The sequence below is a fragment of the Leptidea sinapis genome, chromosome 24 (genome assembly GCF_905404315.1).
Source record: "Leptidea sinapis chromosome 24, ilLepSina1.1, whole genome shotgun sequence".
Classification (NCBI taxonomy): Eukaryota; Metazoa; Arthropoda; class Insecta; order Lepidoptera; family Pieridae; genus Leptidea; species Leptidea sinapis.
Genome location: NC_066288.1, coordinates 4,565,964 through 4,589,614, shown reverse-complemented (window position 1 = coordinate 4,589,614; position 23,651 = coordinate 4,565,964). Strand labels below are relative to the sequence as shown.

Below are 23,651 nucleotides of genomic sequence, written 5' to 3'. Positions count from 1 at the left end.
AGATAAAGAATGCTCGCCCTCACCTGCAACCAGCTAACAAACTCTGCCTGTAGATCTCAACACTGGACTTGCCGGTGATCTGGTGCCCGGTCAGGTACGTGTTGTGAGAGCTGTTGATGAAGTAGTGTGCCATCGGTTGCTCCATGTCGTCGCAGAGGTCGAGCTTGTTGGGCGCGACGATAGGATTGTCCTCCGACATTAAAAACCTGTTGAAACATAGGACATTACATTCTAAATATTGATCCATTATATAATGTATGTATTGACATTAAATTAAAAAAAAATGATACTTTGGGTTACATTTTGGCAATTTTCAATCAGATGTTTAATAACTTTTTCGAGCGATACGTTTACTACACCTTGTCGCGGGAAATGGACCGAAAGTGCGTCACTTATTGCGAAAATATGCGCGCAGTAAAGTTATATGAAAATCCGTTTCTAACGTGTACTTTGTATATTTTTGGAGTTTAGAAATTGAATATTTTGAAAGGCTACAACACTGCCTACTCACAATTTACATACATATTGATATTTGTAATGTATTTGCTTTTAACAAATTGAAGGATGAAGCTATTTGAAGCCTTTCGGTGGCTTTAAAAAAGTTCGGCACTACTTCTAAATTTGAGTGCTGCAATTTACGCGTTAACACCTGAGTCAACGATGGGGGGACAGCTTTGAAAAAATCTATTTTTGTCGTTATATTTTCTTTGATTAACGCGAGTGCTACACATTTAAATAAAACACTTAAAAAATTGCGTGTGATATTGTTACTATATTTTTACATGAGATTTTTGGATAAAATTTAGAATTTTATTATCATTTCAGTTAACCGAACGTTTCGTGACCATTCCAGATCACGTTTTCGGGGAGACTGTCCCCCTTTTCATCATTTAAGAAGTGTTTTATCTAACTTTGTCAATTGTTTGGTAGAGCAGGTAAATGGCAGTTACGCAGTGAAAGTCAATACAAAAAAATGTCTATTGAAACTACACTGCTATTGCACGACTCAAATCAAGATTTTTTTGGTCAGAAGCTAATTTTTCAACAGTCTGTTTCAGCGCTGTCTTTTTTAAGGCATTTTATGTAGCTCTTACAAGCCGACTTTGACGAATCTTCAGCTTATGTTGCGGGGGCTTTATCCATCAATCCGGAAAGTTTTTAAATTGATAAAAAATTTACGAGTTAATTATGTGCTTGTAACTCTAAGTAACGTTGCAAAAAACCTGTTCATACTTACATTTCTACCCAAATGTCAAAATTATATTTATGAGACTACTATTATTTTTAATGCTGAAGTAAATGAATATAGCTATTCTATTATACTGCTGTCTGTATTACCAAAAAAAATTGGGACTAACTAAATCGTTTTATTGATGACTTTGTTATTTCAACAATACGGAACCCATTTATCATGTATATTAATCAATCACCAAGAATAGGACTATTATAATTAGAAAAAATGACGTATAATTTAATTATATCTTCTTAGTTGCGAATATTAATTAGATAAAAAAGTTAAACTCCATTAATTAATTAAGATGAAACCTTTCACTTTATAAGAAATTCAGAGAATATCTTGCAACATGAAAACTCGCAACATTATTCTTCGTGCTTTCTTTGAAATACATTTTCATAGCAAAATCAATTTAAAGCCTTCTACGAGATTAAGTATGATCGGATATGTTTATTTCAACCAGAATTGAAATATAACGTAGTTGAGATTCTCTGAAAACGGAAGAATGGGTGTGAGGAACTTCTATTTGGACGAGAGTCGCCCCGTCGCCCCCCGCACTTGTATTTTTAAAATAGTAGTCTATTTACACAGCATGACTTGTGACAAGGATACTCGAGGGTGTGATATTTGGCGATCTATAGAAAAAAATTACATTCGAAATAAACATTGAATGACTACTCAGTAACCTTAACCGCAAATTAAGTAATAAATATACCCGGACGCGGCGGTACACGCTGATCGCAGGGCGTCCAATCGTAGGCGGTCACACGGACCTGGCGGCGCTTGCGCGAACAAAATAATCGCGAAGTGCGGTAATGTAGTAACACTTCATTTATTTATGGGATAAAATTTACCTACATAATAATGACAAAACGCTTACGGTCTTACAAATAAACATGCTATAAAATTATAACCGAGAATAAACCAAGAATATGCAAAATGTTTACAAAAAGACATTTTGCTTATAATTGGTTTATGCGGACGTATAACGTTTCCCGCGTTTATTTGCAAGGCTGCTTGACATTCGGAAAAGTTCAGAATTATCATTGTATTGACAGTGTTGTAAACGTTTTCCTTATTATTGGATTATTATAAAGTACAACTTTATACCAAGTTTATTAGTAAGGCCGTTTATGTGTTACTTACTCGAACACAACAGGATGCATCCGAGAAAAGCTATATGCGAACAAAGGCTCTCAGTGCATGGCGGATGCTACATGATTACCCTGAAGGGGATGCTTTATAAAAATATAGAATGAATGAACGTAACGAGCCTACCTAATGCCGAGACTGAGGGATATTTTTATTTAGTCTCATTCCTTTTATACAGTTTACCAGTGGGAGGTAAATAAGGTAGATAATAAGGTGGCTAGATTATGGGTACAACAACGGTGCCTATTTCTGCCGTGAAACAGTAATTTGTAAGCATTACTGTTTCGGTATGAAGGGTGCCGTGGCTAGTGAAATTACTGGGCAAATGAGTCTTAACATCTTATGTCTCCAGGTGACGAGCGCAATTGTAGTGCCGCTCAGAAGTTTTGTGTTTTTCAAGAATCATGAGCGGCACTGCATTGGACAGGGCGAATCAATTAATTTCAGCTGAACGTGCTGCTCGTCTAGTCCCGTATTGGCATAAAAAAACATAATAGATATGTACCACACCTCATATTTTACGGACTAGAACTTACATTATGATATGTCTAGAACAAGACAAAACAATTACTTTTCATTGTGGGTACATACATCACTCAACAGAGTCAAAATTAGCTCCGAATAAGACAGAAAAAATGCAATATCTAAGAAGACTGACACATAATATAATTAAATGAATAAGCAAGTCGAAAGCGACACGTGAGTGAAGTGTTTGTTTCTTGTAAGTCCTATTGAAACAGCTCTCATTTTATGTTCATTCAAATTTGATAAATCATTTACCACAGTCAAATAATGATGCCGTTATTGGAGAACAAGTATCCCAAAATTTAGACCAGAATCTTGACATCTTGAATTTATTTTTATTGACGGTGGTGCTGTGAAAATTCGAGGGCCCAATCAATTTTGGTGACTTTTTGTTAAATGTTCATAACAGGTAACTTTTGCTTTCTCGGCTTAATTACATGCATGAAAAATGAACAGACAGAAAGGACTGTTTACCTACAATATGTAAGTACGGACTGCTCCACGTTAAAGTTGTAATATGGGCGTCTTTCAAACCGCATCAACTTTCCCAATCAGCGCAATCCATCAAAACGCACATCTATAGTTAACGATATCGATTTGATATCAGTATCTGTCTAGCAATAAAGATCATTAGTTATCATCAAATATCATTGGTATAAAGTAGCTCTTAATATCATAATCATCAATCATACAGACATCAATCATAATAATTAATCAGTCGTCGACAGTGTTTGGGGATAGTTTTGTGTTGACCACGTGATTACCACGTATGTATTTACCACGATTCGAGCATTTTTGAGTTTCGCGGTTGTGAACGTTAACGTCAATATAAGATTTATTTACTAGCTGACCCGATAGATGATGTTCTGTGAATAGGAAAAAAATATGTAAGTATTAGGGAATAATGTAGTCTAAAGGCATCAGAATTGTTGAGAAATTTTATCCTTGCTTACACATTTTCCATCCTTTTTTTGTCCACCATACCACAATTCCACCATACATTATTTTGTTATATCACAAAGGGCTTAAACATCGTTTTCGTTAAAAAGCTCCCAGACCCCTTATTTTTTCCGACACCTCCAACAGCATATTATAGAGTTTACATTTTAGGAACGTTGAAATATCAGGAATATCTAAACATGGTTATTATCCTAATATTGGTGCTAATAAGTTTTTCAACTATAGTATTATTAAGTTTACTAATAAATACCTAGGTAACACTGAAAATGTTTAGAAAATGGTATTCGTACGCTTTTACCGCATCTTCAGGGCTCGTGAAGCGAATACCTCGAATTTAATTTTTAAGTCCTTGGTAATAAATAAAAGTCGCAGGACGCCAGGTCAGGACTGTATGGCAGATGACTCATTATGTCGACACCTGCCATAGTCAATTCAACAGTTCTGTTGAATATTTGACTATACAACAGGCAAATTGCGATTGACATACCAGTCTGCAGTAACTGTCCTTCCATCTTCTAGCACAACTGTCGCGACCTTTCCGACCAAAGAATGAGGCAATCATCTTTTTTCCTTGACTTCTTCCTTTCTTTACCTTAGTTGGCCGATCCTCGAAAGGAAACACCCACTGAGCTGATTGTATTTTGGTTTCGGGTTCGTAGCAATATATCCAGCTTTCATCACCTGTGACGATGTCAAATACAGCATTTGAGTCACCTCCGTTTAACTTATCTAACATTTGGCGACACCAGTCCATGCGAAGGTGTTTCTGGTCGTCGGTTAAATGGGAAATCCATCTGGTACAAAGCTTCCTGACGCCTAAATATTCGTGTAATATTTTTTTAACTTGACTCATACCAATGCCTAGGCTTGCCCATGTCTGCTGAAAGGTCACTCTCTTACCTTCCTCTATCATGCGTCGCACAGCACTGATGTTATCTTCAGTAGTCGCTATTAAAGGACGTCCCTCACGCGGATCATCATTGAGATTGCTACGTCCACGTTTAAACTCGTTAGACCAATTGTAAATAGTGGCACATATTATAATAAGCCATTGACCGAAAATTTTATCACGTTATGTTCATTTTCACGTGTAACAAGAGTTTTAGCTTTGCCGCCAATTCACAAAAACAATTTTTTTTTTTATGGAATAGGAGGACAAACGAGCGTACGGGTCACCTGTTGTTAAGTGATCACCGCCGCCCACAATCTCTTGCAACACCAGAGGAATCACAGGAGCGTTGCCGGCCTTTAAGGAAGGTGTACGCGCTTTTTTTGAAGGTACCCATGTCGTATCGTCCCTGAAACACCGCACAAGGAAGCTCATTCCACAGCTTTGTAGTACGTGGAAGGAAGCTCCTTGAAAACCGCACTGTGGAGGACCGCCACACATCCAGATGGTGAGGATGATATCCTAACTTGTGGCGTGTCGTGCGAAGGTGGAATTCGGCGGCAGGAATCAGGTTAAACAGCTCTTCGGAACACTCCCCGTGATAAATGCGGTAGAAGACACACAATGAAGCGACGTCTCTACGCAACGCCAAGTGATCCAGCCGTTCACATAGCACTGGGTCTCCGACAATTCGAGCTGCTCTGCGATGCACGCGGTCAAATGGATCGAGCTGATACTGGGGTGCGCCAGACCAGAGATGACAGCAATACTCCATGTGTGGCCGGACCTGCGCTTTGTAGAGCGCTAGTATGTGGGCCGGCTTGAAGTATTGCCGTGCTCTATTAATGACGCCCAGTTTCTTTGAAGCCAATTTGGCTTTGCCTTCCAGATGACCACGAAATTGGCAATCGCTCGAGATTTCGAGACCCAGTATTCCGATACTAGGCGCGGCTTTAAGAGAAGTGTTCTCGAAGAGCGGTGATACGACAAATGGGGTTTTTTTAGTGGTAAACGCGCAAACTTGAGTCTTCTGGGGGTTAAATTGGACAAGGTTCAATTTTCCCCATTTCTTCCGGCACTGGTCGACGATTTCCCGAGAGAGACCTGCATGGCCAGTGTATACGGCATCACCAGTGCTATCGTCTGCATAGCAATGAATGTTGGAGGTGTCCAACATATCATTGATATGCAGAAGAAACAGCGTGGGAGACAGCACACAGCCTTGGGGCACTCCAGCATTCACGGGCTTCGGGTTCGAACAATATCCGTCGACAACGACCTGTATGCTGCGCCCAGTGAGGAAGCTGGAGGTCCACTTGCACAAGCTCTCGGGAAGCCCAAATGATGGAAGTTTGGAGAGGAGCGCCTTGTGCCATACACGATCAAAGGCCTTCGCTATATCCAGGCTAACTGCCAGGCCTTCCCCCTTGCTTTCAATAGCCGCTGACCATCTATGTGTTAGGTATACCAGAAGATCACCTGCCGACCGACCATAGCGAAACCCGTATTGTCGGTCGTTGATCAACTGGTGACCCTCTAGATATACCAAGAGCTGACGGCTAATTATGCTCTCCATGATTTTGGAGAGCAGGGAGGTAATAGCAATAGGCCTGTAGTTTGCCGGATCCGAACTGTCTCCTTTTTTTTGGATCGGATGGACAAAGGCTGACTTCCATGAGTCAGGGACTACGCCTTTAGAATAAGAGTGCCGGAATAAACGCGTTAGCACCGGCGTCAACTCAGGGGCACACGTTCTAAGCACGATTGGAGAAATGCATCCGGCCCGCTCGACTTCCTGACGTCCAACGAAAACAGAACTCGCCTAACAGTTTTCTGTCTGAACTGTACTTCAGGCATAGAGCTCTGACACCGCGGGATGGTCGGCGGTGTTTTTCCGTTGTCGTCAAGAGTCGAGTTGGAGCCGAAAAGAGTGCACAAGAGATCGGCTTTCTCTTTTGCCGTATGGGCCAGGGTGTCATTCCTCATGTGCAACGGCAGCATGGACGGCTGGCTGAAGTTACCAAGAGCAGCTTTCGACAACGACCAACGTGTTCCGGTCGGGTAGCTGGAAAGCTGCTCGCCGATTTTGACGACGTGTTTTGACTTTGCACGGGCGATTTGCCGCTTAAAAAATCTGGAGGCACGGTTGTATTTCCTCTTAAGAACTGTGCAGTTCGGATCCTTTGTGCCCAGCGCCGCAACCCAAGTTCGATACGCCTGTTTTTTGCAGTCAGATGCTGCTTTAACTGACGCATCGAACCAGGGCTGTGATCTGCCACCGATGGGTACTACAGAGTTTGGTATAAAAATATCCATACCCTGTAGTATCACATCGGCTACTGCAACGGCGCAGGCACTAGGATCATCCGAAGGGAAACAAACCCTGCCCCAAGGGTAGGATGCAAAAAAGGAACGCATCCCATCCCAATCTGCTGACTTGTAGTGCCAAACGCGGCGGGTCGCTGGTGGTCTGCGACGTTGGCGTCGGATAGGCACTATACACTCCTGACCAGGCAATGGTCGGACGTTCCGAGAGGGGCGTCGACAAAGACCTGGTAACCATCGGGATGTGTAGTCAGCAGAAGATCCAATAAGGACGGCATGTGGCTATCCACATCCGGGAGCCGCGTTGGCGACTCAACCAATTGGGACAGACCATACGCCAATGCAAAATTATGCACAGATCGCCCTGCGTAGTCTGTGGTACGTGATCCAAGCCATTCGGCATTGTGCCCGTTGAAATCACCCAAGACTACGATTTCAGCGGAGGGGATCTGTGCAAGTACGTCGTCAATTGCCGCTTGAACGCAGCCCATGAGATGATCGGTTTCTGCGTTACCACTATGGGACCTGTAGACACACGCATAGATTCGGACGCGGTTCTCTAAATCTACGCGGAGCCAGAGAGTGAACAGGTCCCTACCCTCAAAATTGCCGAGACGGCGACAGCAGATATCCTCCCTAACGTACACACATACCCCGGCATGAGGCAAAAAATTGTGCTCAATTTTGTACCCGGGGTACGTTAAATATGACGTATCGCTAGGTCGAGATATCTGCGTCTCAGTAAGGAAACACAAGGCCGGCTGCGCCGTCTCAAGGTGGTGGTGGACGGCGTTTAAATTGGAGTGAATTCCCAATGGCCACCGGTCCTCGACACTAACCTATGCGAAACATAGCGGCACTAGGCCGCTACTTCACGCCGGTATTCTGTGCGAGTGTGGTAATTAACCCGGACGAGTCTGGCCCGATTGTGCTGACGTCAAAAGACGGCAGCGTGACTCTCCCACTTCTAAAAAGCCCTTAGTCGCCTCTTACGACACCCATGGGCCTGGGACTCCCCTATTCTTTTTACGCCCCGGGAAAAGTACAGGGCATTGGACAATTGACAGATGAATGCAATATACTACATTAGGTTACCAAAGAGTTCTAAAATTGAAATTCAAAAAAAGTTTTCATTAGCAATGTTTCTAACTGACCAGTTCTAAACATTTTCAGTGTAACCCACGTACATTGTAACCAAAACTACTGTATCTAGAAAGCTGTTTTGGAACATAAATTTTACCTAAAATCAAAACACCGTTAACAAGGATTGAGTCATTATCAACTCTAATATAAATCGTTAATGAAAGTTGGGTGGCTGAATAATTAATAAATAAACTCTGAAAGTGAAGTCTCGACGGAGCTTCAAATAGGATATTTAGTACCTATTACACGTACATACACAAAATAAGCGTTGAAACAGAATAATGGTCTAAAGAGTTTTGTATGAATTATAATCATAACATTCAAATTATTTAATGGGATTAATAAATTTCAGGTGAATAGGACACATTTTTCGAGATTCCTGACATCTTTTGAAATATCGAGTATGGATCGAAACTAAATAATCTAATGGGGATCCATCTAAGTATGATTTTTGTCGGGAACGTTTGGAAGATTCGAATTGGAACTAACATTAAGTCGGCGATCATTTGAAGCTGAACAAATTAAAGAGAAAGGAAATTCAAAAGCTAGAATCACGAAATTTGGCGAGAAACAACTTGCACACACGTAACTGTCGCAGCATAGTACCCATTTTACTAGTGGGAGGCTCCTTTGCATCGGATGCCAGCTTGATTATGGGTACCACAACGGCACCTATTTCAGCCGTGAAGCAGTAATGTGTAGGCATTACTGTGTTTCGGTCTGAAGGGCGCCGTAGCTAGTTAAATTACTGGGCAAATGAGAATTGGCAACTTATGTCTCAAAGTGACGCTCAGAATTTTTGGGATTTTCAATAATCCTGTGCGGCACTGCATTGTAATGGGCAGGGCTAATCAATTATCAACAGCTGAACGTCCTGTCGTCCCTTCTTTTCATTTAAAAAAAACCTACACACAGAAGCTTATACTGCCTTGGAAAAGCGAAACAAAAATTACTTTCCACCGTATATGATGTATAAATGATATGACGAATTGATTGTCCAGACGTGTCACGATAACGCAAACGTTCGCCTTATCGCAAAAAAAAATTAAAACTATTTTGGATTAAAAACTGTAGAACACTGTAGTCATGGCTACTATAGTTACCTGTTGTTATGTATTGATAGTTTCAAAAGCTACGTAAATATTTATTTATTTTTATTTTATTTTATTATATTAGGAAAACAAACAGTATTACAAGACATAAATAGGTTAAAAAAAGTATACATCTATTAACCATTTACAGTTTTAGCATATAAGAGACTATAAGCGTGTTACAAATAATGAACAAAAATACAAAAAAAAGATCAAGAAGTAATACAATAAAAGTATATAGATATAAATACACAAAGACAAACAAATGGATATTATAGTATTCAGGTATTTAGCAATCAAGAGAACACACACTCATCCAACGCCTCGTCAATGTACCTCTTAACGCGTTTGGTGAAGTATTGAATATATCGAAATCAGGCAAGTCCATTGATATCTGATTTATTTCTTGTGGACACCTTATAAAATATGAATGTTGCCTGTAATTAGTACTGCAATGAGGAACGTATATATAGTACATTTTGTCCAGGTCTAGTTATTGGGCGTTTTGATACCAATTTGTGATGTTAATCTAGAAGAATATATCTTAGAGTGAAGTAACTTAGAGTAAAAAACAGTATCAGCTATTTGACGTCTTATTTGTAATGGAAGTATGTGATGCCTTTATATAATCTGCATCATATGTATTACACTTATATTGTAAATATCTTAAAATTATTTGAATTCTTTAATTTAAAATACTTGAATATAGATACCACTTCACTCTATACCATAGGTTCATGGTGTCGGAACATCGTCATGTTGTGCACTCTCTGTCGTAATTTTTCCCGAACTTTAGAAATCCGAGAATATTTACTTATTGTATGTAGTATTACAAATTTCATTGGCATTCAAATCAAGCGATCAAGTGCAAAGTGTACTTACATTGCTTTGTGTATGTACTTTTTCTCTACAGTATACCGTTTTATTTCAACAGATTATATCAGTATAAACGTTGTAATTGTATAATACACAGTATATACACAAGCAAAGTATATAGACCACCTATATAGCCGAGTGGTTAGCGGCCCTACCTACTAAGCTAGAGGTCCTGGGTTCGAATCCCGGTAGGTGCAAGCATGTATATCATGAATATGGATGTTTGTTTCCGAGTCATGGATGTTTATATGTATTTATGTATGTTTAAGTAAGTATATTGTATTAAATATATCGTTGTCTTGCAACCCATAACACAGGCTATGTCTAATTTGGGGCAAGATAATCTGTGTAAAAGTGTGTCAATATTATTATTATTATAAGAGTATTTATAGGGGTCAAAATTCGTAAAATCCTTTCTTAATTTATCATAGCAAAAGGTATATGTCAAACATCTGGACTATAGGTAGAAAACTTGTCCATATAATATTTACGATAAGTCATGAAAAAACACGAAAAAAATATGTAGGTACCTCAAGAAACCATCGAAGGTGAGCTGTGATCGCTGCTGCTGGTACTTGTTGTGCTCATATGTCTTGATCAGGTCCTTAGCGCGCTGCAGATCTGCATAGGGGTGCAGGATCTCATTGAGCCGAGGATCCCTTTGCACCTCGTTCAGGAAGTCCACCAGTTGCGTGGCTGACAAGTGCGGCTTGCCATCAGTGCTGATGCAGAAAAATAACATTACGAAGTATCTCTTTTTTGTATCACTCTAAGACTCGTATAGGTATACCAGTTGCAAAAGAGGAACGGGTGGCGGTAATGGCTAACCCATACGACTCTTTTAGGTCATCAATAATAGATTTTACATGGATTAAGGGAATGTCTGACGTTATGGGCGTTATATTGGAATTGAAATCGTGAGCTTGGCGTTTTATTTATTTTTATGGTATATTACAATATTCAGGGTGTAGACTCCATTGGAATAACTGAAAGAGCGGCAATAATTCAGGTAGATCTACATGAAAAGGTAAACTCGATAGCGCAAGACGTGTACGCACCCTCTTTTAGATCAAACAAAAAAGAAATAGAAACATTTTATAAGATTTAATCACAATTATAAAGAACAGCATATTGAAAAGTTGATTTTAGTGTGAACATATCGTCACGCCCACAGAAAGTGAGAAATAGAAAAGAGGAAATAATGACACAAGTAGCAACAGAACTCAACAAAAGAAAAAATAAAACATAAAATAAGTAGAATACACAGAAGTTTTATAAAGAAAATACAAAGTAAAAAAATAAGAAATAATAGAAAACTATCACTAATAATTGAAAAACAGTAGAAGTCAACGAAGTAAACAAGCAATTAAGCAATAACAGACAACTGATGAGTCAATTACCTGCAGTAACAGTCACAAATAGGAAAGAATTTGTTCAAGTTGCAACAAATTTTTATATAATACTATACTGGTCGACAAAATATCTAAAATAATGTTTCGAATGGAGGGAAGATATATGAAACAATTACAATATTCCTAGAAATTGACAAAGATAAATCAATAGAAACATTGAAGTTGGACAAAAGCTCTGGACCAAATATGATAGAATAACTAACTAATTGAAAATAGTTATTTTCTTCGACTCTTAATTCAAAAGTTAATTGAATATGTTGACGATTACGTCTACCTATGGTATGTTATATAGTTCGAAATAGAAGGTAAAAATTTTTATATAAAACATGCCTATTCGCTAAAAATAAAAACAACAGAGACCTATTTAATGTCATGCGTAACCTATGCCTCCCATACATGACCTCTGACCGACAGAAACGTAGAAAAAATTAAAGTTGTCAGAGAGGAATTGAGAGAAGTTATATGGGGCTAAAACTAAGAGACAAAATAAAAAAGATGTAGCCTCATCTGTTCTACTTTTAAAATGGAAATACGCAATCACAGATGAAAGTACGAAATATGGTCCAAAGTATAATAATAGAAAACGTAATCTAGGCATAATAAGAGATGGAGCGATGATAAAGTCGAAACAGCAGGAACTGTCAAAAACTGATTTGACAAGAATTGCAAGAGATAGGAACGAGTGGAAACTAATAGAGGAGAATTCTACCGCTAAATGCGGCCTGATATCGAAATTAATGACTAACGATACTAACAAAATACTTAGATTTAAACAATGAAACATGCAATGAAAGAATTCGCCGTACACATAGCTGCAATGGAAGAATGAAATCATGAAAGGTTGTAACAATTTCTCATAGTTTTGACGTCTAGTGAGCGCGAAACGAGCATTTATGCGCACGCCACGAGCATTACATGCCGCACGCGAAGCGACCCGTCTTTTGTCGGTTTTTCGAACGAACACAAAGGACGCGCCGTCCGTAGCTGAAAGGCTTCATAGTGAGGTTCGTAGTGAATGCGCGGTATGTGCGTGCTATGTGTCCACGATTGCAGCGAACATGCAATGAAAGGTGAAAGCTGAAAATGTAACATTTCTTGTTCACCAGTTTGTACGCACCTTTATCTCAATGCTATAAGATCATTTTAATCAAGTCTAACTTAACTTACAGGCTATTGAATATCTTCAGGACCTCGGAGCGTTGCGTGAGACTCTTATAGAACGCGAAGAAGTCCTCAAACTGAAATTTAGATTGGCTGATGGTGTCGGTCTTGCCGGTCGGCAGACCAGATTCGCTTAGAGCTTTCTCCACGCGCTTCTTGTCTTCTTTGTTCTGTGCGAACAGCCGAATGATACTGTGAACAACGTATTTAATGTTACTGTTGAATATATTAATGATAGGTAAATCTTACAAAAAAAAACAAAATTACTAAGGTCATAGGCTCATTTACGTCAAACAAATAACTCTCGAGAGTGTCAAAGTTTTCCATTTTACCATTTACCACCACTTCGGAAAAGAGTGAGCGTTTTACAAATTATTTTACTGTCAATGTATGTGAAGCGATGCCACAAAAATACACAAACATCATACAAGAATAAGATGAAAAAAATTAATGTAAATTATTAAAAAATCACAAGAGCTGAGCTTTATTTATTTACAACGTATGGGTTCAATGGATAGTTGGATACCACATACTCTGTAAATAAATAAAGGTATGCGAGCATTGTATTAAAGATATATTATTTAACTTTAAATATATAAGATAACTTAACATGAAGCAGACCCATTTAATGTGATGGAGGAGTGTTTTGACATTGGACAGGGATATTTGAAATATAATAAATGACAAGGCCCAAGTTTAGATAACGACAGATTAAAACAAAGAGAAACTATTCCCAAATATTTTAATTTATCTGCACGGAGTACTGCGATAAACTCTGACATGTATTTTATGAGATTACGTAGGCTTTGTAGAACATTTCCGGGATGATGAGATGAGAGACTAAAACGCAACTTATTGTATAATTTACACGAAAAATAATAGTTTGATATAGAACATATGCCGTAGTCGTCTTCGTACCCTCCATAGTTTTAGAGCATTTTCTTCATAAACCGAACTGGACGAATCCGGACTAATAAGACATAATACATCTTTTGTAACATCAACTCTGTGATTGTAATGTATGTAACAGTAACGAAACACCAAAAAATGTTTAGGTGTCTGATAAAATTTGCATTAGGTACTCACATCTAGAGACACTGGAAGTATTTCGCACCAAGTACACGTTCAACATTTATGTTGTAATACGTGCAAGTGCAAGTAATGTTTTTTTGTTATGACTATAAGCGACGAGACGAGTAGGACGTGCAGCTGATGGTAATTTATACGCTCTGTCCCATTACGATGCAGTGCTGCTTAGGAGTATTGAAAACGTAAAAATTCTGAGCGGCACTACAAATGCGCTCGTCACCTAAGACCTCATTTGCCCAGTAATTTCACTAGCTACGGCGCCTTTCAGACCGATATAAAATAATGCTTACAAATTACATATTACTGCTTCACGACAGAAATAGGCGCCGTTGTGGAATCCATAATATAGCCGGCATCCTGTCCAAAGGAGCCTCCCACTGGTACTGTCTGTAAGCGTGTAGGCGTAGGACTGGTGTCCCTACTCTCCTAGCAGACGTCATTACCACCTAACAAAATTTTCAAGTTATATTTTTAATTGATAAAGAAATGTTAACTAAGGGCTATTTTTAATAATTATATTTACCAAGAACAAAATTATAATTTTTTTTAACTTTTTCAGCATCTTTTTTTTAATCCTAAACGATTATGAACTTGGTATTTTTTTATTAATTGTAAAACTAAAATTATCATTATTGTTACTAAATAGTTGTTATTGTATTTAAGATTGAACCTGGTATTGTTCAGTTTTGTAATTTTCCTGGTCTTACAAAAATTGTTTACTAACAGACTTTTTTGTATTACTGTATTATAACTGTCATTATAACATTCGCATTCTTAAACAATAAAAAGGTAAATCACTAGTGGTCCTTTATAAAATATACAGTCATATCTTCGACTTTATTGATATACATGGCTATTTGGAAATAGCACGCAGTACTTTTTAATCTATAAAAACACAGAAATTAGCTTCCATACAGAGTCTAATGCGATCTCAACATAAATTTTTCAGATGTTGTTAGTTTAAACTTTTATAAGCAAACTAAATTATCTCGCATTAGTGATAATACTAATAATAATAGGGTAAGAGGCCTAGACGCCGTAGTCCTAATCGGTGGTCGGATCATATCAAATCAAACGCCGACTCCACCAGGCGACGGAGCGAAACCGATGGAGACAGCTCGTAGACCAAATGAATATGAGTCACGACCGTCAGCAGTGAGGGCACGACTACGAAAAAGAAGAATGATAATACAAGAATACTACCTAACTTACGTGAATAAGGCGATGTAGGTAATAAGAATTATAAAATCCATTGCTATTTAAAATGCTATAAATGATGATCGTTAACTCCACTAAGTTAGGGTGTAAGAGCTACTTGAGTCGCCTCGATTACAGATAAAACAAATGTCGAAGTCATTTCATAATCATCATCAGCCTGAAGTCCACTGCTGGACAAAGGCCTCCCCCAAATATTTCCACGACGATCGGTCCTGCGCTGCCCTCATCCAACGTATTCCGGCGATCTTGACCAGATCGTCGGTCCATCTTGTGAGGGGCCTGCTAACACTCATCTTCCAGTATGTTCGCAGTCTTCAGTTTCGCAATCATTCGAGCTATGTCGAAGTCATTTAGTGAAAAATCGGCTAAAAAACATACACCTGAAGATACTGATGGGAAATAAATCCCAACCGGCACAGTGCAACAGGTGGGAGCACAGGGAAGAAAATCATCTAATTAGAAATGGGAAATTGTATAAATTAATGTCGGCCGTCTCCCGCAGCGCCTGCTACAGCGAGTTAATTAACTCACAACTGAATCTCCAACTACCCTCTATGTATAATATTATTGAATTTAAACTATCCACTAAGATTGATAACGTTAAGCTCAGTTCTAAACTACAGTGTTATTTTTAAATACGTTGTTCGTGTCTCATATACAATTATTGAAATATAATAATAGTGAAACCCTAACTAATAAAATGAATAAGGACTCTCTTAAATAATAAATTCTTTCGCGATAATTTATTAACGAATATCATGATAAATCTGATCAATTAAACAATCATAATATTTTTAATAACTTAATTTAGTATATAAAAAGCGTTATCCTATTTTTTTGAGTTACCTTGAGTGTTAATTCCGCTAATATTTTTTCAATCAATTCGCCACGTGTTTCGCCCCTACACGAGGCATCCTCAGGAGATGTTGCCTCGCCAAATTCTGGTACGAGACTCAAGTGTCGAGTTGATTGAAGATAAATATTAGCCGAATTTACACTTAAGATAACTCAAAAAATTTGGATGATTATGGATTTCCGCAAAGTAACGCCTACTTCAATAAATTTTATAAAAAGCGTTTCCTATATATATATTTAAATAACTATGATGACGTTTTTCAATAAAATACACAATAAAAAACATTTTCATCAAAAATCTATTAAGTCTTAGAATAAGAGCATTTTTTGTACATGACTGTTTGCTGCCAATAAAATAAAATAGAAAATCAGAATGAAGTAAATAAATCTTCTCGTTAAAGATCCAAATTGCATTTAATCGTTAATTAAATGTTAGCCGCTCGTCGCGCCATCTGTTGCCGCCACTTAATTAACTCGGATTGAATCTCTCGGAATGCAGCGCTCATTTTGCATGTACTAATAACGTTGTTATACATTTCTCCAATTATGAGTTAGATTGCTTATAAATAAATTGCTTTAGTTTCAACTACGTACACCAAGAAAACATTATTTTTTTCAATATCAACGAAAAATTCTAGTAATTCATTTAAAGGCTTTAAAGATTCAGGCCATTTCAATTATAAGACATCACCATTGATAAATATTATCATCTCTCTTTAATCTACAAGCTACATCTAAAAGCGATAGGTATTTTCCCATATTTCTGTTTTATAATTATATAATTAAGCGAATTACTTGATATGAAAGTACTATAAAGATTACTTGAGTATATTATAGGAGTAATACCAGTAGGAGGCTCCTTTGGACAGGGTGCCAGCTAGATTATGGGTACAACGGCGCCTATTTCTGCCGGGAAGCAGTAATGTATAAGCATTACTGAATATCGGTCTGAAGGGCGCCGTAGCTAGTGAAATGACTGGGCAAATGAGTCTTAACATCTTATGTCTAAAGGTGACAATCGCAATTGTACTGCCGCTCAGACTTTTTGGGTTTTTAAGAATCCTGAGCGGCACTGCATTGCAATGGGCAGGGCGTATCAATAACCATCAGCTGAACGTCCTGCTCGTCGTCCCTTAATGCCATAAAAAAACTTATAATTAAAGTTTACCCCAGAATTATCAAGTTTACTAATTGATCTTATTATTTTTTAACCAATACAAAAGAAAACTTTAAGTATTTCTATAAAAAGAAATACTTCAGACTCTAAGAATATGTTAGATATTCGTGAGCGATTCTAACGACCGGGTGGCGGTAAATTGCTCTCGAGTCCACTTCTGCAAGTGTTCGTCGAGGTTGCGCCGCGTCACGTCGTTAGCAACTCGATTTATATTATGCACAGCTCAACAATATTTCACAACATTTCAGTGAAATGTTTTATTGGATTCATTAAATAAAGTAAGAGCTTCAACATGAGCAGCTTCAAAAAATATGCAATATAAGTTCAAAATTTACAACATTCAGTACTTATATCTATACTTATAATAAATCTGTAGAGATATAATTTTTGTACAAAGAAAAAAAATGCGCAAAACCGAGTGAGGGGGATGGAAGGAGAAAAATATAAATAGTCCCGATTTTTTTTGTTTCTCTGTCTGTTTGACTGTTTGTACGGGCTAATTTATGTGACTACTGGACCGATTTATTTGAAATTTTGCATGATAACACCTTACATCCCTGGTCAAGATATATCTTAGATACTTTTCATTACGGAAAATTAAAGAGTTCCCGTGGGACAGTTAAAAACCTATAGCTACTTATACAGCTTAGTACACAACAACTTATGCACATAATTTAATAAAATTTGGCATTTTGATACTTTATATTGCCGGTCAACATCTTAGATACTTTTCATCTCGGAAAATTAAAGAATTTCCGTGGGAACCCGTCTAACACTAAAAATATATTAATATCTGTGAATAGTAAGGATATTGATATAGGACTAGAGTAGCTACCATTGGAATCGTTTATAGAAAGAGCCCAACCCCAAATGGAGTTGAGGAGTAAAGGCATTGTTTTATTGATAAGTTCCTATCTTCGTGCCGGTATCACTACCAGATGAATTCGACGGTACTCAGTGAACTCTCTAAATTTAATTGGCAATAGTCCTTTAACTATCTTCTCGTCAAAATGAAATACTTAATTATTAGATATTGTTCAGTTTACAGTTTTAAAATGATTTGTTGAAAAATTACCAAAATCGTTATATTTAGTTTACTAATTTCTAAGTATATTTATATATTTAATTGCAATCTGTTTAGTTATAAAAATTACCAAATTCGTTATATTTAGTTTCCTATTTTCCAAGTATATTTTTAAATAAGAATGATTTCAAAATCGATTTATGACTGAGATCTAAGGTATCAAATATAATAGTAGCAATTGATAATAGTCAACAAATATTAAGATGTTATTCTATGCATTAAGTATTTGTAAATAAGCCCATTGAAGATTATAATATATTCTATGCTTAAGATAGAAATGTAGACTTTGGGGTGAATAAGCTCAACAGAGTGTTTCGTAGTAGTGAATATAATAAAAATAAATAATAACAATATATTCTAATATGAATATATTACATTATTGTCCAAAAAACTATCAGTTGAATTTTGAAGAGAAAGTGACTTCTAATAAATACCGTTTGTACACTCCACTAATGACATCCCCTATTACAATAGTATTTAAATAATAAAAATTTTATATAATAGCACAAAAAAAAACTAAAAAACACGCTAAAAAGCTCAAAATTCTCTTTGGTATTCGAAAGTTACCTAATATTAGATAAAGTGGTTAAAGTTAATGGTTGAAGTTTAAAATTAACATAATTTCCTGTCTTATAGACGATAGATGAAAATTATTTAAATTAACAAAAATCTTATTTTGCTACTTGAACATGGTATAAGTTCATCAAATTAATGTATTGTCGTCGGTCCTCGATAAATCAACGAAGTTTAAACGAAATCTGGCTGTTTAAAATGGTTCAAAATCGCGCCCAAATGAGTCGGTTACAGACAAACAAACATACATACAGGTGAAGCTAATAAAAAGCGTGTAAAAATTAGAAAGTACATAAATCATATCACTTATAAAGGGCGCACGGTTTCAGCTACGACATTACGTAAACAGACTTAATGTAATTCCACAGTGGCCAGAAACGATTATTCACGATATTTTGTGATTATAACCTGACCAATAAGGATAAGTTGTGGTCGTTACTTAACCAATGGGAATTGGCTCACCCCGGTTGGTAAAGGAGTGTACTGTGTTATACGGTCAATGATATAAATACATTATTGGATCGAATCGCAGACGGTACAGCGCCAAACAGTTTAGCAGTGGGGGAACTATGAATGGACATCTTCCTGCAGATATATTGATTAATGTAATGAGGAAAACAGTCTGATACTGTATATATACAAAATGAATGTCGTACACCTCTAGTCTAGCCATAAGTTCTGTTACAAATAAAAATGCATTTATTTTTGAAGTTATACTTCTTTAGACGCCTTATGAAAAAATTATAAGAGTGAAGTTTTAAGATGCGCGCGCATCACTATTACACAAAAGTAACAGGTTGAAGTTGGTAAATAAAAAATGCCTTTAAAACATTGACATTTAACAATTATTGACAATTGACACATTTCTGACAAATTACACTTATTGATTGTTTTTTGTTGATTTCATCGACAGGCAAAGGGTTCAAGCCAATACAGCCGTATTCGTTAATATTCAATACTTTATTTCACGATTTTTACAATATTGTTCTTTCTATAAACGTAGAATAGCACGACGAATAAATATTTTAAGTATTTGTTTTGTTACGCTAAAGAAGTATAACTTCTTGCGTGCATACATAATAAGTATAGACACACTTTTTTTTATGACGTAATGTAATAGTTATAAAACTTAATTACTTATTTATTGAAGTCTCAGCAGTAAATATAAGAATTCTATTCGATTAGCTACTAGCTTTGGATTTAACGCAGGCTTTACATCTATCGGGTCACAAATCTATGGATTTCGCAATGTTTCCATAAGAAATTGTAAAAAAGTGTCTTCTGCACTGACCAACAATATACTGGGTCAGTTCCTTTTAGCAGGGAATCACGCGCCGCACAGTTATTTAATATTTTGTTTTTGTTTATATTTTAATAATTTTTGTTATATTTAATTTATTTTTTTATTACTTTAAGATTTATACTGTAAATTGGAGGTGTGTGTTTTACTGTTAATAAAGTGTTTCTATTTCTATTTCTAAATTTAATCACTGTTTGATCTGGAGATTTTTAGCCACTCAATGTCGGCGTGTCATTCAGATGTTATCTATCAGCTATGTCATCTAAAACTGTTGTCTGGATGTGTGGCGGTCCTCCACAGTGCGGTTTTCAAGGAGCTTTCTTCCACGTACTACAAAGCTGTGGAATGAGCTTCCTTGTGCGGTGTTTCCGGGACGATACGACATGGGTACCTTCAAAAAAAGCGCGTACACCTTCCTTAAAGGCCGGCAACGCTCTTGTGATTCCTCTGGTGTTGCAAGAGAATGTGGGCGGCGGTGATCACTTAACACCAGGTGACCCGTACGCTCGTTTGTCCTGCTATTCCATAAAAAAAACTGACCATAATTTGCAGTTCCAAATGTTCATATCTGGGCTAGACACAGGCTAGACTTCAGGTCTTATACGGAGTGTTGACTTTCAGCCATCTCGTCTTCTGTTCCTGTGTCCTGGGTAGTTCCTGCCTTGCAACCAGTTGAAAAGTCCAAGGTACATTTTCAAAAAGCGTTTTGCTGACAGGTTTCACAACACGATCTAAGGGACTCTCTTTATTATGTCCTTTTTCACAAAGATGAACCTTTGTGACTCCTCGATAAACCACCATCCACCAAACCATGTTACTACTTTCCACTTGACTTCCTGGCATTTTGATCCAGTCACTCTCTTTCTAGTCTTTAATCCGGGAGTGTCAGCAGGAATCTTCATTTCTCGTGATATTTTTTTGTTTCATTATAAGATTTCGGCGAATCCTGGCCTAAGCATAATTAATGGCCTGTTTAGGTCTCACAGCATGCGGCTGTCCTGATCGTTCATAGTATTCGACAGAGTATGTTGGTATATCTATCGCTAATACGATATACAAACACACGCCTAATACCTAAGTAGTTTTGAAGTATTTTGAAATAATTAAATGACTTAATTAAAACAATTAAAAATTTATTAATTCTGTTTTCTTTAACACCTCATTTCATTAGTGTGATTTAAGATTCACCTGTAAAAAAAAGTGTGAAACGACGGAAATTGATCGAAGTTTTCTAAAATAATAAACGCTCTTTAAAATTAATTAAAAAAAATAGGTATTTTAAGTTTTAACATTATTTATGGCCAAACTAGTAATAATATTGATTAATGTGCCTTATCGTTCCACGCTCGCTCATGAATCATCACAATTTTTAATCATAAGGATAGTAGTGGGCGGCCGTTCCGGGAGACCAATTTACATTTAACGCATTAAGTTTGAAGCTTTATTAAAAAAAATTGTAGATCCTAGTAGAGGATCCGAATTGGAAACGACCTTCAACCATCCGATTAATGAATAAAAAGTATTTTATATCACAATTCATATTTTAAAAATATATCGCGAATGGAAACAGGGTCACTAAATACTAGGCTAAGCGGTCAAAACAATTCTCTAAATGGAGCTCTCTCTAAGCAAAATAGAATTCAAATTTAATAGCACATGAACGTTTCCAGCAACGATTCTGCAGTGACCTTAGCAAAAATAATGCAAGAAATATTAATAACAATCGCTGAGGCCTATGAAACCTGATTGCAGAGTCACAGATTGACAACGATATATTGGAAACAGTTCAATATTACTGTGAATACAAGCCTGAAAGTATTTATTTTGCATAGTAATTTATCAAGAGCAACATTCACATACTTAATGTAACGCACTAAATGTTCGAAAGGCGAGCTTATAGGCTCATTAGCTTCGCCTGCATGTTTCTATGGAATCATTCAATGTGATTTTCACTCACTTGAAAACGTCCCGCAAATAAATTATAACACGTTGGACCTATCAGAAAAACACTTCTAAGTAGGTACTTATTACTGCAAGGATTATTTTCGAATGATGTTGAACAGTATAGTTAATAATAAACAAGTAAAAAGGTTGTTTTATGGGAACTATGGCAAACGTATCATCTACGTATCTGCACAAGTCTCTTGGTTTTAATGGCGCACTCTTCAACGGTGCCTTCTCGAACCAATGTTCCAAGAACCATTCCACCATTGGTGCTTGAGGTGAGCCCATTACCACTTCCTGTATTAGCAGATTGAAATCCCCTCGCCAGATGAAATAGCCATAAGGATTTGATAGCCACCGATTGGTAATCTTCTAAAATCGCCTAATTATCGGGACCCTCCTCTCTGCAAGTCGACAAAAGCTACATGGGAGAAACGGAACGCAATATAAAAACAAGAGCTCATCGAGCACATCCGAAGTTAGAAGTTAGCGCAAATTACATAGCAATACCTGGGCAGTGGCAGAGCGTGCCATCAACTCCGACACATCACATTATAATAGGTCCAATAAAGTGAAAATATTGGCCCGCGATAAAATATTTGTGCCTCGTAAGCTTTTGGAAGCCATTGAAATCGATCGGCGACCTAATTTTAATAGTGACAAGGGTTGGTCTTTGCCACTTGGAAACCCGTGTAGTTAAACAAATGTCAAAATAAGTACCCATAGTGCCGATGATTACATAATGGAACGTTATAAGTATATTTTGTGCACCAGTGCTTTTATCGTTTCAGTTCTACCGTCCTCGTCATCACCGCCGTGCACACCGCGCTCTCCGCCCTGTCAAACCGCGCACGACGAGCGCAAATTCGTAGTGCTAGACTGATGAAGGACCTCCGAATGGTCGCAACGAGTCGTACCAACCACACAGGTACTAACACCGATGAACCGCGAGTAAAGCCGATTTAAATAATTAAACACAACCTGTCTTATTAATAAACGAAATTAAAAGTTACTCCAAGTTTAAAATTACTTCTCCCTGTCATGTCATTCTGTAGTGACAAAGGTAAGATAAAGACGAAAAGCTTTAAACTTAGTATAACTTTACTTCGCGTTTATTAATAACACGGTTAATGTTTAGGCATATTTTAGGTATCATCGTCGCCTCAGACACCTTACAATACCAGAACCGTTAGAAGAGCGCTATTTAAAATGTTCATATGGTATCGAATGTCTGGATTTTAACAGATTTAAGTTTAGTAGGAGCGTAGATGTACCGAGCAGGTAACCACGGCATTACGAATCATATGAAATTTAATTCATGGCCTTGTATCAAGACTCTGAGCCATTGTCTAAGAGCGATGTATAATATAAAGCTCGCTGTTGTGTTTTATTTTGATTGTTAGTGGAATTTTATTTATAGCTGATATTTCAAAAGGAAAGCCTTTGAAGTTTAATCCGGGTAACAAGAGGTTCTTACGTAATCGTCGGAAGCGTTGTTCTAATTTCTTAGCCAGCCTTCTGTAGAAAAGCGTAAAAGGTATTTCTTTGCATAACAAGGTCGTGGAAACATTGCGTTCGTTCATATTTCGACGTTGTGAGTGATCATAGAATAATGAAGATATATGTTACACTTATAATGGGTT

The 23,651-nt window shown here is 37.2% G+C and overlaps 1 protein-coding gene across 1 annotated transcript in view; it reads right to left on the bottom strand.

Annotated features, from left to right (window-relative positions):
- LOC126971555 (1-phosphatidylinositol 4,5-bisphosphate phosphodiesterase classes I and II) overlaps positions 1 to 23,651 on the bottom strand; it is a 147,604-nt gene that overhangs the window by 27,458 nt on the left and 96,495 nt on the right. The window contains exons 5-7 of the mRNA XM_050817853.1: positions 12,775 to 12,960; positions 10,726 to 10,917; positions 24 to 206 (exon numbers count right to left, since the gene is read on the bottom strand). Of these exons, the coding sequence (XP_050673810.1) occupies positions 24 to 206; positions 10,726 to 10,917; positions 12,775 to 12,960 (561 nt within the window). The remainder of the gene's footprint in view (positions 1 to 23; positions 207 to 10,725; positions 10,918 to 12,774; positions 12,961 to 23,651) is intronic.